Source organism: Verticillium dahliae, genomic scaffold (assembly GCF_000150675.1).
Source record: "Verticillium dahliae VdLs.17 supercont1.13 genomic scaffold, whole genome shotgun sequence".
Taxonomy (NCBI): Eukaryota; Fungi; Ascomycota; class Sordariomycetes; order Glomerellales; family Plectosphaerellaceae; genus Verticillium; species Verticillium dahliae.
In genome coordinates this window covers 908,458-924,872 of record NW_009276944.1, presented here as the reverse complement: position 1 = coordinate 924,872, position 16,415 = coordinate 908,458, and the positions used below count along the sequence as shown (strand labels likewise).

Here is a 16,415-nt window from a genome sequence, read left to right as displayed (position 1 = left end):
TTTGATCATTCAATTTTGCCGCCCAACGCCGTTGCCATGCCGTTATGAGAAAAAGAGACGTGGAACCGGAATTCCCAGTTGCGATAAGCAGCATCATTCCAACCCCAACCACCGCTGGTAGTACACGCAATTACTAGCACTGACCGGCCCTCCCTCTTCGCAGAGGTCAAACACTGGACACCTTCCACAAGGCGCCTCGGTGTACCCATTGGCGTACGGCTCGGGGGCACCGCGCTCGATACCACTCTCGTCGGCGCCCTGGCCGGCCCAGTTCCCCAGGCTCTGCTTGGCGGCGCGGCGCACGCGGAGGCCATGCTTGCCGCCGACGCGAATGGGCTCGACGAGGCCGTCAAAGACAAGGACATCTACAAGCTTCTGGATGTCGTCCACGCCAAGAGTCGTCTCCGTCGTGATGCCCGCCTGGGAGATGAAGCGCGCAATGTCCCGGACCGTGGGGTACTCCTTGTAGCCCGCAGGCAGGGGCAGATACGTCGTCTTGTCCACCTGTGTCGCTCCAACAGCGTGGGCCTCGCCCCCATTGGCGTCGTCGCTGATCTGCTCGGCGCCCCTCTTGCGGCCCCCCGCTGGCGGTCCGCCCTTGACGATGCCCTTTTTCGGCACGGCCGCGCGCGCGTCGCCCCCCTTGTGGAAGTAGCTGCTCTGTCGCTTGATGTAGTCGTAGATGACGCGCTGCAGCTCCTCGATGAAGGCCTCGTCGAGCGTCTGGTCTGTGAACCACGGTCCGCCCGTGGCGCGCTCCGAGGGCTGCATCGAAGCCTTGATGTACATCTTCTTATTGGGGTGCTCGACGTTCTTGAACGGCACAATGAGACCCTTGATGTGGAGCTGCTTGATGGCAGCCTTCATGACGGTGTCGTTCATGCTCAGGCGGTTGATGATCGTCTTGCTCCAGATTCCGTCGCCACCGGCATCGTCGATCATGCCGTACACCATGCGCTGCTCGTCCGTCGTACATAGCTTGTACCTGTGAGAGCGCAGCAAGTCAGCCTTCTCGTCCGCCCGCCGCAAATCGATCAATTGTCCCTATCACCCCCCAATTCCATTCGGGTGTCGCGAGAGAGAAACTCACTTGGCAGCCTCGGCCTTTGGCCGCCATCGCCACGCGAGGCCGCTCTGCGTCGCCACAGCATTGAGCAGCTTCTCGTTGGAGAGGCTCTGGAGCGCCTTAAGGAGCAGCGACGCATCGCGGTTGGGAATGACGTCGAGTTCGAGGAGATCATCCTGCGTGTAGAGTTGGTCCTCGCCGCCGTTGTTCTGACACGCCTCGTAGATGGCCTGCTTGATGACCTCGAGCTTGGTGGGGTCGGTCGCCGAGCTGGCCGGTGTCGCCGTCGAAGGCGTAGTTGCTTCGGGAGCCATTATGCGCCCTCGCTTCCTTGTATTTGCCGCGGTTGTTGAAGGATCGGGAAGCGAGGAGGAGGATGTTTGTGTTGGCGGGGTTGAGTCAGAGGCGAGGGAAGAAGCTTCGGCGCTTGAGACGAAGTAGTGCGCGCCCCCGGGCAAAGTCTAGTCGCAGTGAACAGCTGCTACATCTGCGAATGCACTGATGAGACTTTGGTCACCGTGAGCCGCGCATTGGACTGTCGAGAGGAAGAATTGGCTTTGAAAATGGGTCGGCGACGAGGCGAGGAGTTCGCCCTTTGGGGGAAGCTTCGAAAAATAATCGCTGCCCCGCCCACAAAGTTCTAGCCTCGCATCTTGCGCCGGCTAATCCCTGGCTCGGGGTCAGCGCTGGTCATCATCAGTTGGGACAAGAATATTCTCCGATTGCTTTATCACGACGACGACTACTGTACAATTGAGCTTGTTGTCGTCACACATCCCGTACTTAGTCTCTCTATCATACATTGCTCAAGGAATCTACGAAGACGCATGTTTAACCTTCATGGCACCAGCCCAAGCTTCTATCATTACAGCCATAAACCATAAAATCAACAGTCATCCAGAATTGCAGTTGTCTGCTTTGTAGCAGAATTCTATTGACATAAATCAAACATGCATCGGACGGTTGCCCTACGCGAAGCCTCCGACCAATGCCATGAGTGCTGCACCGCCCACCACGGCCGCGTAAGCCCTCCATCTCTTCTTTCCCGTGAGGGTGTGGTAGCTCTTCTCTGTGAGGAAGTCCTCTGACAGCAACTGTACGAGACCGGCGAACAGCAGTAGGCCAGCCGATATGGAGTTCATGAAGCCAACCATCAGGAGGCCGGTCTGACTCATAGGGTCATACATCTTGTGTATCACCAACCCAATTAGTTGTCCGAAGGGTGTCGTGGCCCCGAATGCAAGCACCATCAGCCAGGGCCTCGCCGATTGACGCGGAAGCTGAATGGCGGCAATACGACTGCCGAGAGCAAGACCCTCGAAAGTCTGATGGAAACTGATGGCGATGAGGAAAACGATGAATGTTGAACCTGTTGCCACTGAGATTGCCATGCCGATGAATACGCTGTGGAATAGAATGCCACCCTCCAGCATCACACATTGGCGGAGTAGCCGGGCTTGTTCTTCGGGGGTCACGACGTGTGGCGTATTAGGCGCAGTGGGTGTTTGCGGCTTGCGTCTGGAGCGCAGGCCATTCATTGGCACGGCATCAAGCTCGTGCATATCCAGGTCAATATCCGAATCATCTTCGTCTTCTTCTGGCCTGTTGAGCTTGAAGCTGGGACCTGATGCTGGCGGCCGCACTGGGCCCCCGGTTTGCAGGGGAGATGCGCCGGCCATGAGCCCGTCTGTGGCCTCCGTGTCGTGAAACGCTATATCTGAAGGGCGATGGCTTCCCTCTCGCCTGGCAGCGAGGCCATCCGTATTTCCATTTGCTGGGAAATTATCCTTGTGTACAATGGGCGTCGTGTCGTCATCTTCGTCCCAGAACTGACCATAGTGGTGTGAGTGCGAGTGGCCGGCCCCACGGGTTGCGAGGTAGGATTCGAGAGCGACGACGGTCAGGGCAGCGACCATGGCAACGAAGCCGGCCATGGGCGGGAAGCCCTCGTTGAAAAAGGAGGGAAGACATGGGTCGGTCAACGAGAGGAATGCCGTTGGCAATAGATGAACAAAGGCGGTGGCCAGCAGGACGCCCGTGCCAAAGTGCTGGCAGTAGAAAAGGATACGTTTCTGAAGTCGTCCCCCAGAGTTTCGCCGTGGTAGAAGGGGAATACCGCATGCTGTGTGCAGTTGCGATGTCAGCAGCGTTCTCGTGACGAGGGCGGAGAACAAGAGGGACAGGTCTAGCTTACAGATGGTGCTAAGAGACAGGATCAGGACGAGGGCGCCAATGTGTAGGGCAAGATCGTAAGAACCACGCTTGCCGGAACCGCATTGGGGTTTCGTCTTGTCGCCATCGTCTTTGCGTCTGGTCAGTTCGGCCAGGAGAAGGTCGGTTGGGATCGTGGCCCACGAGACATCTGTGGCCGAGGGCAGGAGCAATTGTCAGCAACGGCGGGACGACGCAGTCAGGACGACGCAGTCAGGACGAGATCACATGGAATACAATGCAAGCGCACCTCTGGTCTGTGGATCCATGATTGGAAAATCGTTTCAGCCTTTCGGGCTGGTGAAGTTATGCTGGTCGTCACCGGATGAATGAAGTCAAGGTCGATGTCATGGCGGCTGCGCGAAGCGGAAGCAAAGATGCCATCAAGGTTTCGTGTCACTCGGCAAGGTTTGGGGCCAGATGGGCAGGAGGCTGCAAACTGGAACACGAACATGCTCCTTGAAAGGGACACGCCCGGATCCAGCGTCAGGCACGGCACGCATGGGGATAAGAGACCTTGAGACATGGGAAGGGGGAACCGAATTGTTCGCTTGGCGCTGCCATCGATCGCTGGCCTGCAGCAGGAGCTGCCGGTGGACGCGGAGAAGGACCCACCCCAGGCAACCCAGGCGACCCAAAAATGGACGAAACTTACGCACAGGGATGGGTCCTTCTTTCGGTGGACAAGCCTCGCTATGTGAATACTCGTGTCGACCTCCGGGTTTCGGCGACAAGACCACCGTCAGCCGCAAGAAAAAGCGTCACTGGTGCCTTGGCCGTCAAGTTGAACCGAGAACCAATGCAGCAATTGCGCAAGTGAGATTATTGTATTGCGTGTGTGTGTTGCGTGCGTGTCTTTCTACTAGGCAGGTCTGTAACGAATACTTTTGTTGCCTCCCCCCTAGGCTTGCCCAAGGTTGCCTTTCCGATTCTGCTTCCCACGTCATTATTCTCATTACGCAAGCCTCTTGTTGACAAGACACCTCGATTACGGCCAATAAAGACCACCCCTCGCCGGCGACACCTCACATCGGTACCCTTTTGTCGATAACGTCTATTCTCCAAGGTCCTATTTGCTCCAGTCAATGGAGGCAACGTCGTCGTAGCAGCCCACTTCATTGACGAACTGGTGGCTCGCAATGGCGCCCGCAGGCAAATCCGCGAGCTTTGCACATTGAGGTACGAGTCTGATAGCGACACAGTCCTCGGGGATGTTCGACTCGGACTCGCCTTTTTCGTTGATCTCCGTCTCGGCATGCTTCAGGAGAAGAAACTTGCGTCCCTGGTAGTACGGTACACTTTCATTGCAGACGACATAGCTGCCGATTACGGGAGCCGTCAGATAGGCGTACGGCTCGGAACCGCTGGTGAGCTGCACACCCTTTGTGCCGTCTCCGGCATCAACGCGCACGGCTGAAACCGAGTCTTCGGCTTCCGCGATGTCGATGCCGTTGGGGAAAGGCGGGGTGCCGCCGTCGGTCACAACAGTGCCCTTGCTCTCGCTAATCTCTTGTTGAGTGCCGTTGACATACCACACGCGGGCGGAGCCGGTCGAGATGGCGGCGAGTGCCTGGCCCGCACCTACGTGGATGGAGGAGAGAGTGTAGTGGTTGATGGACTCGCAAAAGTCGGCCGCCGGGTTCGTCACATTAACAACGAGGGTAAAGCCTGACGAGGTGGATTTCTGGGGGTAGCTTGTTTGACGGACAGCCAGTGGTGATGCCGACGTCAAGCCGGCAAGGCCGACGAGGAAAGCGGTATTGCGCATATTGGTGAGGGCTTGACGTGCCCAAGCAAAGGAGGAACTGGTAATATACAAACGCAGCGAAGGCTCTCTATAATTGATGTCAAGGATGTCGTTGTGGTGTCTGCTTTCGTGGGTTTCGAGGTTACTCGAAAAAAAACGTGGAATGTGGGCAGCGGAATGTTAAATAGAGCAACTCGAACCCCAACGCCAGAAGGAGCCTTGGGGCTTAGATGTATGTTACGGGGGGGGATGAACTCGCGACTCACCCCTGTGAGGTGTAACCTCTGTCCCTATCGTTCCACCATTCACGAGGTACGACATCAGAATCAGGAGCTGATAGCGCAGTGGCTTCCCGCCGGCCTTCCCGCTCGATGTCGCAGTGTCGAACGATGGCAGGTGAACTACGTTCGCTCCTTGCCAAAGCAATCATGGGGGGCTGGTACGAAGTTGCAGGCGATCTCTTTGCTGCAGATCTTTGGCTTATCACAGCTTGCAGTAGCACTACTAGGTCGTGCACTTGTCGGATTGCGGCGAGGTTGGGCGCGCTGGCCTGAAGAGCGCTGGACGCCTACTGGACATGACGTTGCAAGGGCGATTTGGGGCTGGTAAACTCTGAGAGCAAGCGCCAGCGCCGTTGCCAGGCAGCCAGGCCATCCGGAGGGCGCGAAAGGTCCGGTGCCCAGTGAACAAAGGCCAGCAGTGACGGCTTGTCAGATCTGGGGAAGGCGACAGCGTCATGCCGAGCCAAGAAGCCGGCAAGCGCGAACCGAACGCCCCGTAGCCGGCCCGTCTTTTTGCCCAACAGCTCATAATCTGGCATGTCTCGGGTGACTGCTTTTTCCAGGGTGTTCAGGTGAATACTCGGTTCGCAAAGGTAGTATTCAGTCATGGCACATGGTACGTTGTAGAACAGAGTTAGACCAGCTCGGACTACTGCATCCTACCTAGGTTTGTGGGTAGTGAGAAGGTTGAGGTGATGTCCTCCATACCATATTTAGATGGCTGGCCAAAGGGCGGGGTCGATTAGGTCATCTATGTGGCTGAAGGCAAAAAGCGTCTAGCGTACCTATTGTAGGAGCATACCTTTTTTGATCACTCATTGGGATATCTCAATTCCGGTCAAGAGAGGCCGAAAAGCAAACCATCGAGCAGCTGCTAAGTCGATGGACACCTGCCGTGACACAATCTCACTGAGACGAAACAGCCTTGCCATTGATGCCATTGATGCAGGCAGCCGAGACCAAGATCACGCTAAGCCTCATGCCTCGTTCAGGGCATTCTGAAAGTGAATTTGTGAGCAAGAATATCCAGCACCATTACGAGTCCTCAGCACCGACGCGAGACTGACGATGCATTTTCTCGACTTGCTACCGAGGCACTTCAATTTGTCACGCAGCCTTGAAAGGCGCCTTGAGAACCACCTGCCCAACGGCGACCGCGGCTGGCCTGCAAAATCCCCGACACTTTGCCCGATGGGTCGGAATAGGCGGGGATTTACCAATGAAACTCCAGCTAGTGATTTGTCAGATACCCACCCTGTCGATGGCGCAATCCAAGCATCATGACTTCTTGAGTATCCCCGTTTGAGGGCTGGACGAGTATATTGAAATGCCTTGTGTCCCTACACACATGAAGAGTGCATAGTATCAAAAACAACGCCAGCTTGTGGGCTCGTTCTACCGGCTCTTTCACCAAACAAATACCTTCCCGGCATACTGTTTGTCCGTCAAGCAGCTCGAAACATCACTGAACCAGCTGCAGTCCAGCTCTCCAAGCCCCACCACAGCTTCACCCTCCAAGTGAAAGTGTATAGTCGACGCGAGTTGCCACACAGAGGAGCCTCGTCTCACAGTCACCCAGATCCTCATTTTCACTTTCAACAACCTCACCACCGCTACCCTCACAATGCCTTTTGCGCTCCCTCCCTTCATCGCTCGCCTCGCGCGACCCTTGACCACTTCCACAACCCTCCATCTCGCCTCCCCCTCCAACTCTGAGTTCCCCGCCGGCTCGGCAACCGCCACCATCGCCGCGGGCTGCTTCTGGGGCGTCGAGCACATCTACCGCAAGCACTTTGGCGCCTCCGGGCTCCTCGACGCTCGCGTCGGGTACATCGGCGGCGACGCTGAGCACCCCATGTACCGCACCGTCTGCACTGGCCGCACTGGGCACACCGAGGCTCTGCAGGTCGTGTACGACCCGTCCAAGGTGTCATACGCTCAGCTTCTCGAGTTCTTCTACCGCATGCACGACCCCACGACCGCCAACCGCCAGGGCCCCGACACGGGCACCCAGTACCGCAGCGGCATATACTTTCACGGCGAGGAGCAGGAGCGCATCGCCAAGGAGATTACCCGCAAGGCCAACGAGCAGTGGTACGAGGGCAAGATTGTCACTGAAATTGTGCCCGCCGGCCAGTGGTGGGACGCCGAGGACTACCACCAGAAGTATCTGCACAAGAACCCCTCTGGCTATGAGTGTCCTAGTCACTTCTTGAGGACGTTCAAGCCCCTTGAGTGACCTGGAGGAATCCTAGCCGTTGACAAGTGGCAGTGGAGGATTAGGAGGACGTGGAACGTATGGGGAGGCTGATTCAATGGAACACCGCAAAGATAACGAAGCGTTGACATTTCCACACTTTAGACCAGAGTCAGGGTAGATTGATCTGCAAAATGAATCTCTTTGCAAGCTGCATTGCCTCACATGATGTTGTGTCTTGAATTGCTTTGTGCTGTTGAATTTCACAGTCATTGTTCTACATAATTAACTCCTAAAGAAAGTTCGAGGCCGTTTTCTTGGCCAGAGAGGGGATTATCTCCCTTTGTACACTGTTTCCCTGCGCTGCTGGCGCACTCTCAGGCATCAAAAACCTTTTCGCCTGATTACTGAACGCTTTATAACCTGCTGTCCGAGAATGCCTCACTTACGACGGTTCTGCTGCATCATGAGAATCTGGACCATGCGGATGAAGATGTTGAGGAAGTCGAGCTCGAGTGAGATGCTCTCGTTGACGGGGTCCTTCTTGATAGCACCAGCCTCGGCAAGACGCGCGTGATACAGAACCTTCTGAACATCGTACAGAGTGAAGCCGCCGAAGACAGCCAGGCCACCGTACAGCCAGAGGTTCTCGGTGAAAGCCAAGGTCCTCACGGCGGTGGCGGGAATGACGAGAGGCGCGAGGCCGGAGGCCGCGACGATGGCAGCACCAGCCAGGAGAGGTCCGCCAATGTAGAGGTACTTCTCCTGCTTGGCGGTGGCGCCGACGATGGAGATGCTGCCCATCATGGCAACAGTGTAGAGACCGGCGCGGGCGATGAGCGCACCAGGGACGAAAGCCAGGAGGGGCGCGACGAAAGGCAGCCTGGGTGGCGTTGAATGCGGTCCAGAGGGCGTACTTGGGAATGTAGCTAGACATTGTCAGTAAAGTTCCATCAGGCCAGTTTTGAGGATTCCTTACTTGTCAGGCGAGATAGACCGAGTTCCGATCATGGTCGCAAAGCTAAGGGCAAGGCCGCCGATGCCGACCACCCAGGGGTTGGTCACCATGAGGCGGTAGACGAAGCCGGTATTGATCATTTGGCGGGCAGTCAGAGCGATGATGCCGACACCGAGACCAGTGTGCAGGAAGGTGCTGTTGAGGTATTCGCGCTCGAAAGGCGGCATGCCGCCGTCTTCCCTCATCTCGCGGTTGAAGACGGCGTTGATAGCCACGAGGGTGCCACCGAAGATGGCACCGCCGACGACCAGCTTGCGCACATTGCTGCCGCCTTGCTGGCTCTGGGTGTAGGTCTGCTGGGTGAAGCTTCTCGCACCATTGCGGAAGGTGCTGCGCGCAACAATCGAGGATGTTGTCAATCCCTTTATCGCAGTAGTACGGGCACTGAAGAAGGCGGAGGACAGCTTCTGTTTCGGCGAGACCTGGTGGAAAGCCCGGGAGGCGGTCGTCCGGAAGGCAGCGGATTTTGACAATTCGGGGAGGCGCTGCACCAGGCGCGCAGGCCCTTGGCGCATTGTGATATTAAAGGACATCATGAGAGGCCCTTCTGAATTTTGAAAAATCGATAGGTGGAGTTCAGATGTCGAGGACAAAAGAAATCTGTTCGATGGAGGGGAAGGTCGATGACTTGCTCAAGTACCTCAGGCACGGGCGGGAGGAGGAGGAGAAGAGGTGCGCGCGGACGCAAGGATTTGATGACGTTCCGGCGTGAAGCTTGGGCCAGATTTGCTGACCTAACAAGACTTTTCTGGTCAGCAGCACAAGGCCAGAATTCAGTGGAAGCTTCCGGGGCACACTGAGTGAGGGCGGGCGAACCGGACTTTTGCCGTAAGTCCGCTGCAATATCACCAGCCACCTCGGCTGTGCTTGATGAAGAAGGAACGGCAAAGTAGTAACCTGATGTTTGAATAGGTTTCGCAGTAGATGTGTCCAACCCATTTGATAGATGTACGAGAATTTCTCAATTGGCAGCTCAATTGGCAACCCAATTCTCATGGCACTCTGGACTTTTCATCGCAGTATCCAATTGGTTTAAAACCTGCTTCCTCCGCCAGGCAATCATCGTTTTGGCACCGTCGATGTAAACTGTAAAGTACATCCAAACGATTAACCAGCGTCAAATCGGGCTCTTGGCTTGAACCGCAACATGCAACATTTCATAGTCTCCACACGCACTGCTGTGTAATTGGCTTAAATTCTGGAAGATTGCGATGGCAAGAACACTCCTCGTCGGCCGCATGGCATGGCAATCTGCCACCTGGAGACCAGTCAGCCTCAAATCAACATTGTTATGCAAACAATTACGCCTGCGAATCCACGAAGGAGGATGTAGCGAAACTCTGCGTGCTTTGACAATTTGCGGAAAGGTTACCCTTGGTCATCATGTGTCCGGGAGTCACTTCAATGTCCATTACCAATACGTCCGATTTTGGTCAATTGAGCGGCGACACGATTACCATCCGCGTGCCGGATGCGGCTGTCAAGCCTGCGGTCTGTCTCGGCAGCATGATGGGTCGGCAAGTGAGGCGCCTATCCAGGCAAGGATGATCTCTATCATCACTTACAGGTGAATAACTTGGTGTAGTGTCGCTGGACGTTTAAAGGAAGCAGCAACTGCCCCCCTCGCCGTGGCCGCATTCCTTAGTGCCAGTCAATGAATCTCTCCTAGAATTCCCCCTTTCGCCTCTGTCATCGCGACATTCAGTCTCTTCTTTTCTCGACGTCTGCATCGCTGCGATAGCCTTGGGACGATTTTTCTTCTTGCACCACATACCTAAGAGTCGGTAAATATGCGTCTATCGCCATCTCTCATGGCACTCGCCTACCAGGCGGTCGCCGTTGCTTCCGCACCGCTACATCAAGCTCAAGCGCCGCTCGTTTCACCAGCAGACCCTCAGACTGGGACTGCACCAACACAGGACGCGAAAAAAGCAATCGCCAGGCCGACAAGCATTGGCGAGGGATGGTACATTAATACTGATCGCTGGCTGGCCAAGACCGACGGCGAGAATCCGACGAACAAAGCAACGACTTCTGTAGCCTACTGCTTCTGCTCAGAAGGCGACGTGTGCTGCAACTCGTCCCACGGCGTGCAATGCGATTACGGCATCTGCGGCATCTAACGGTTACGCCGCCAAGCCCCAAAGAGATCTCTGGGCCAGGTCTCCCCGCTTTACGTCACTTCGATCTCGGCCGGCAATCGTTATCGCTATCGATGAAGCGAACCACGGGGTAGTAACATTGGATCGCGCCAGTGGATGCGTCTGACACTTGACAGTCGACCTCGCCATACCCAAACAAGTATTGCTGGCGCCTCGCCTGCTCACATTGCCGAGTCTCCGCTGTACTGGGTCGTGTGTAGGCCCCAGCCGCTCCTCGGCGAGCGTCTTCTAATCTAAGATTATTTGTGAAGGTTTCCGGCCAGGGGCCAAGGGTGGCGCCGGCGTCTCGGACGCACAAGGGCTTCCCTGGAGCCAGGGAATGCAGATTCAACCGACACCATGTGCAGCGACGTGTGAGGGCAGAAATAATTAGGGGGTTGAAGCAGAAAAGAACCCACTTCGCCACCAGTTTCGTATGTCGCAAGCTGACAGAAGGAACGTGGTGAGCAGTTGGTTTGCGCCGCAGGCGTGCGCAGCCTGTCAGATTAGGCTTGAAGTTTGATGAGACTCAAAACCCCCACAGTCCGTTCATCTCATGTTGCTCGCGAGGTAGTTTACGAATCCACGATGCATCTCGATCCAATACTACCTCAAGACAGATTTCTTGGTACTTTAAATGTGGCAATATTTGTTGCTTGGTACTTGTGCGCGACAGAAAGTCTTCCAGTGCCGTCGACCCCTGGTCCCATTCTGACCTGACCATCCCTGGCAGCACCGACTGGCTAAGCCGTAAATCGTCTCAAACTCCCGCATCAATCTCCCAGCTGCGCCTATTCTCAATTCCTCTCAAGGTCCAGCCAGCCGTGGATTGCGGGGGTCCAACGGCTATCCGTCGCCGGGCTCGTGCCTGCGTCACTCCACACGCTCTTTTACATGGTGCGCGTGGCCTGAAGCCATGTCCCACCCGTCAGGTCCGAGGCTGCAATGAGCCCAGAATGTCCATCGGCCAAATGAAAGCTGCCAGGGGCTGAACCAGCGCAGCCTGGCTCATTCGAGAACCCGACTCATCCGCGATAGGTATAAGGCAAGGCTGGCTGGCTGTTGCTGTCCCTGAGTCTTGGGACCGAACTTCATCCTCTTTTGCCTCCTGTTCATATCGGGCCTTTCTAACCTTCAGTCACTCTTTTTTTGTGTTCGAGCCTTGGTGCTTTGATTCGCCTATACACTCATTTTCATCTGACATTCTTTTCGAACGCGCAACGATGCACACCCAGTCATACCTGAGCCTTGCTCTGGCCCTTGCGGCCCCAGCCGTCGTCAACGCCGTCTCTGGTAGCGGCCATTCGACGAGGTACTGGGACTGCTGCAAGCCCTCCTGCGCTTGGAGCGGCAAGGTGAGAAGCCCGGCATGGTTCGAGAGATTATTGACTAACTTCGTTTTCCTCTAGGCCTCCGTCTCGGCCCCTGTCTTGACCTGCGACAAGAACGACAACCCGCTGACCGATCCCAATGCCAAGAGTGGTTGCGACGGTGGTGGTGCCTTCTCTTGCACGAACAACTCGCCCTTTGCCATCAACGATGACGTCGCCTTTGGTTTTGCCGCCACGGCCATCAACGGTGGTTCCGAGGCCAGCTGGTGCTGTGCCTGCTATGCGTGGGTTCCCCTTCTGTGACACGGAGTGAGCGTGAGCCGTGCTAACAGATCGATGATAGTCTCACATTCACGAACGGCCCCGTCGCCGGTAAGAAGATGGTCGTTCAGTCTACCAACACTGGTGGCGACCTGGGCAACAACCACTTCGACATCATGATGCCCGGTGGTGGTACGTTACAGCTCAACCCTGCCGGTTAGGAACCAGCACACTAACGTAAAGTTGAAGGTCTCGGTATCTTCGACGGCTGCTCCCCACAGTTCGGCGGTATCCCTGGCGCGCGCTACGGCGGCGTCGGCTCTCGTTCCGAGTGCGATGGTATGCCGGGCCTCCTCAAGGACGGCTGCCAGTGGCGCTTCGATTGGTTCAAGAACGCCGACAACCCCGACTTCACATTCGAGCAGGTGCAGTGCCCCAGCGAGCTGGTCGCCATCTCGGGATGCCGCCGTGCCGATGACAAGAACTTCCCCGCGTTTAACATGATCGGAAACTCGGCGCCCAAGCCCACGACCAGCAAGGCCGTGACGACAAGCAAGCCTGCCACTACTAGCAAGCCCGTCACGACCATCAAGCCTGCCACGACCAGCAAGCCCGCTAAGACCAGCAAGCCCGCAGGCGGCTCTCCATCTGAGCCCCTTGTGGCTGCTTACGGCCAGTGCAACTCGGAGAAGAGCTGGGCTGCGGCCAAGCCGTGCGCAAAGGGACTCCGTTGCGTCAAGCAGAACGACTGGTACTCTCAGTGCCTGCCTTAGACCGACGAAGGATAGCCGTGGCGGCGCGTGGGGGTTGAATGGGCTTCAGGCTTCCTTGAGCGACCTCGACAACGACCCTGGGCATCTGACCATCGGCATCTGGGGAGCATGGTTCCTACGTTCAGGGCTGCTTGACGCCCTTTAGCCTTTTTCTTCTTCTTCTCTTCTCTTGATGTTTCTTGGGCTATGGTCTGTTAGTTGTTAGCTAGACGCGCCTAAGAACAGAAATGATATTAGTGTACTCATTATAACATGATCGCTCAATTCGAAACAAGTAAGCCAGCAGAACTTTGCTGCTCCCATGGAATCGCGCGAGTTTAATTTTTTGCAACAGTCTGATCCACTTCACTGGAAGAGACGGAGGCGGAACGTTGAGTTGTAGATGACCTTACTCAGGTTGGCAGGTGACTGTCCAAACTGAAATGCAAGGGAAAGGAGTTCCAGACCACAAGATTGGTGCCCCGCTTTCCGAATGCACCAGCAGCAAGGCACGCACGACTCATCCATCAGTGGTACCAGCGTGACGAGCGGGAGATGTGATGCCACGAAGGGAGCTCGGGCCAGCGCTAGAAGTGGTCTCAGGGCTTCTCGAAGAGTACCTTAACTGTGAGACGCTAAAGAACCTAAAGGAGGTGGTCAAGGCGCATGACACCAGTGTATGGTTACCTCCTTTGGCGACAGCGGGGGGGTTTTTAGATGCTGTTACAAGGAACTGTACCGAAGAGGGAGGGGCGAGCAAGATTAGAGGCATCCAGCGCAGCCCTGAATGGAGGTACGTTTCAAGTGTCTGCCAATTTCCACATGCACCGAGCACACCAACTCGTAGTTTGTGTCTTGTTTCTTCATCTTGAAGACCCAAGAACGGAAGGCGATGACGGTGATGATGTAGAAAGAGGCAGATGGCCGCCCCGTGGCGCAGCGGCCATGACGATGGGTTGGGACTTAATGCATGCGACAAGGAGATGCACGAGCAAACGGTTTGCCCGAAAGAAGCAATTCCAATCCGCCGCTGCGGAGATTCTTGTACATGTAGGGCACCACAGTCACTGGCACCCCATTCACAGCAGGTGCCAGCAGGATCGATGAAGTGACCAGCGCCCTGCGGCTGGCCTGGGACGCTCGAGCACGGTTCCGTCACACCAAAACCTTGCGATCCGCCTTCCTGCATCCCCGGCGAATGAGAGGGCGGCAAGCTCGCCTCTTCGCACGTTATCTCTGGCTGCAGCGAGCCGGCGCCCACGGAAGGCAAGCTAGTAAAGAAAGCGTCCCTCTTAGCATAACGCGACCACAGCAGGAGGGTGGGCATTGCATTTTTTGCCAGCCTGGCTTGCAGGGTGGGATAGCGCGGGACATGGCGTGGGGAAGAGGGCGCTTCGGAAGAGCTAGGACCAGGCGGGAAAGCGGGAGAGGTCGAGGTGTGGACAAAGTCTCTCTTCTAGCAGCAGCCCCAGGTCTTGTGGTCGCCATCGCCAAGCCTGCCATTGGGTGACCGAGTATTTCCGCTGGCTGAATGAACAAGCGGTGACGAGCTGACGACTGAGAAAGTACTTGCAGTTGGGGGGTTCTTGGCAGCGTTGATCTGTTGAAGAATCGCGAGCTGTAGACCCCAAGGGAGATGAGGGAAAAGGCCACAGGGGACCGTAGCTTGGGGCAGGGTAATTGTGTGGGCGTTCGGGTGTTTCTTTGGGTAGGCTTCTCCCGGGCTTCCAATGGCCTTCCATCTGCTTTCCACCCGGTTTCCATGCGTTCATCTATGCAATGCAGCTTGCAGTCAGGGCAGAAGGAAGATACTGTCGTGCCACCCACCAGCCGGCATGTGAAGGGTGGCACAACCGCTCTGACTGACGCCTCTTCGGTCCCCCTTTTTTTTTTTTCTTTTTTTTATACCTCGATGGCTCTCCATCGCCAGAAGAACAGAAATGTCGAGACGAGGCGCCTCCCTCATCAACAAGGCACGTTAGCCATGCCATGTGAGACGTTCGGTCGTGAGCGAAGGGGGGATCGGTATGGATGGTGCCAAGGCCAGAGTCCGAGCCAAGCGAGCGGAAACGGACGGACGTTGTTTCGACCGCGATGCTGCCATAACCGAACCCCTGTGATCGGGAACGTCTTGCCTTTTCCGTTGTCTGCCACCTGCACGGCGTCAGACCAGGTATCCTAGCCTCGGGTCTTCATTTACTATGCTTTCGCCAGCCGCCATCACGAGTCGTGAGGTGCGTCGGAGAGCAAGAAAGGAGAGTAATGTAAGGCCTCAGTCCAGTTAACAGGTCAGTCCTGTCCAACAGGCGCAAAAAGTCATGACCCTCATCGATTCAGATCTTGGCGATAGACAAGCTACCATCTGCCAGGTGCCAGCCCTGAAAACCTCAGGTACCTAAGGTACCTACCTACCTAGGTCACCTTGAGGGACTTGGTCCTTGGGGCAGCTTCAAGCAACAACAGGCGCAGTGCCACCCCCTGGCAGGAAGCAGCGCCCAAGCACATGATTCACAGCCAGAGGTCGATGACAGGGCAGGCAGGAAGGAGTCCCGGCGCAGAGGGCAGCAGAGAGGCAGGTGCCGCGTGCCCCACCTGTGCGCGTCATCCCAGAGTGTGGCCCGTGTCCCGACGACCCCTACATTCCTCCTCCTCCGTTCCATGTCTCGCTCATGCCGCACCCCTGGCGCCCCTCTGGCCCTCCCGAGCGCTGCCCTGTGCTCCAGCAGTCCAGCACCCAAAGGTACAGCACCTCAGCCGCCGACGCTGGTCATTTGGGGCATCCCAATCCCAAAATTCCCCACGTTTCCCAATCCCTCCACCTGAGAGATACCTAACCTTCTTCCATCCTCAAGCCCCTCATCATACCTACCTACCTACCTCCTTACCGCACCGCACCCTTCCTACAATACCTACGTCCACAACTAGGGAGCCGGAGTACAATACCAATCTTCCTAGGCGCCCATCTGAACACATCTAAATCATTTCAAGAGTGGTCTTATATTCCTCCATTTTGGCACACGTCTTTGTCTTCTTGCTTCTATTGCCGATTGCCGCCACCTTTCATCGCGTTTTTGCTTGTTCTCGCAACGTGCTGCGAGACCACACTCCGTTTGCGGCTCGACCGTGATCTTGCTTAAGCCAGGAAACTTCTCAGCTGGCCACCTCGGCATTACTGCTCGCCAACATTCCCAGAATCTGTATTTGCCGTCTGTTCCATCATTGCTAGCCAGCTCAAGCTAATCCTGGCGAGCTTTCGCCCCTCCTTCTGTCCAGCCTCTCGCAACCAGACCCCGATCATCACTCGAATCCTCCTCCCGATCGTCGCCCCCCCCCCCCCCAGAGGGAGGGGGTGGAAAGGAGAGGTAAGGAAAGCAAAACGAATGGAGGGGCAGGGGGGAAGGCAATGAAGA

At 56.2% G+C, this 16,415-nt stretch overlaps 7 protein-coding genes across 7 annotated transcripts; 3 read left to right on the top strand and 4 right to left on the bottom strand.

Annotated features, from left to right (window-relative positions):
• Nucleotides 1–93: 93 nt before the first annotated feature.
• VDAG_06260 (DNA-directed RNA polymerase III subunit RPC6) lies at nt 94–1,380 on the bottom strand (the record flags this gene model as incomplete). Its single annotated transcript, XM_009659274.1, has 2 exons — nt 94–985; nt 1,091–1,380. The coding sequence occupies 2 exons, from the start codon at nt 1,378–1,380 to the stop codon at nt 94–96; spliced, it is 1,182 nt and encodes a 393-aa protein (XP_009657569.1).
• Nucleotides 1,381–2,034: 654 nt separating this feature from the next.
• Nucleotides 2,035–3,546, bottom strand: VDAG_06259 (zinc-regulated transporter 2; the record flags this gene model as incomplete). The annotated part of the gene is made up of 3 exons (XM_009659273.1): nt 2,035–3,188; nt 3,261–3,428; nt 3,528–3,546. 3 exons carry the CDS (start codon nt 3,544–3,546, stop codon nt 2,035–2,037), a joined length of 1,341 nt encoding a protein of 446 aa, XP_009657568.1.
• A 541-nt stretch (nt 3,547–4,087) lies between these two features.
• VDAG_06258 (uncharacterized protein) lies at nt 4,088–5,159 on the bottom strand. The gene has a single exon (XM_009659272.1). The coding sequence runs from the start codon at nt 5,043–5,045 to the stop codon at nt 4,347–4,349; it is 699 nt and encodes a 232-aa protein (XP_009657567.1). The 5' UTR covers nt 5,046–5,159; the 3' UTR covers nt 4,088–4,346.
• Nucleotides 5,160–6,929: 1,770 nt separating this feature from the next.
• On the top strand, nt 6,930–7,544 carry VDAG_06257 (peptide methionine sulfoxide reductase msrB/msrA; the record flags this gene model as incomplete). The annotated part of the gene is made up of 1 exon (XM_009659271.1): nt 6,930–7,544. The coding sequence occupies one exon, from the start codon at nt 6,930–6,932 to the stop codon at nt 7,542–7,544; it is 615 nt and encodes a 204-aa protein (XP_009657566.1).
• A 335-nt stretch (nt 7,545–7,879) lies between these two features.
• Nucleotides 7,880–9,173, bottom strand: VDAG_06256 (growth hormone-inducible transmembrane protein; the record flags this gene model as incomplete). The annotated part of the gene is made up of 4 exons (XM_009659270.1): nt 8,482–9,173; nt 8,348–8,431; nt 7,952–8,298; nt 7,880–7,902 (listed from the first exon to the last, which is right to left on the bottom strand). Exons 1-4 carry the CDS (start codon nt 9,054–9,056, stop codon nt 7,880–7,882), a joined length of 1,029 nt encoding a protein of 342 aa, XP_009657565.1. The 5' UTR covers nt 9,057–9,173.
• A 730-nt stretch (nt 9,174–9,903) lies between these two features.
• On the top strand, nt 9,904–10,643 carry VDAG_06255 (uncharacterized protein; the record flags this gene model as incomplete). Its single annotated transcript, XM_009659269.1, has 2 exons — nt 9,904–10,011; nt 10,350–10,643. The coding sequence occupies 2 exons, from the start codon at nt 9,904–9,906 to the stop codon at nt 10,641–10,643; spliced, it is 402 nt and encodes a 133-aa protein (XP_009657564.1).
• A 1,241-nt stretch (nt 10,644–11,884) lies between these two features.
• VDAG_06254 (endoglucanase-5) lies at nt 11,885–13,026 on the top strand (the record flags this gene model as incomplete). The annotated part of the gene is made up of 4 exons (XM_009659268.1): nt 11,885–12,016; nt 12,071–12,276; nt 12,336–12,445; nt 12,503–13,026. 4 exons carry the CDS (start codon nt 11,885–11,887, stop codon nt 13,024–13,026), a joined length of 972 nt encoding a protein of 323 aa, XP_009657563.1.
• Between the last annotated feature and the right edge of the window lie 3,389 nt (nt 13,027–16,415).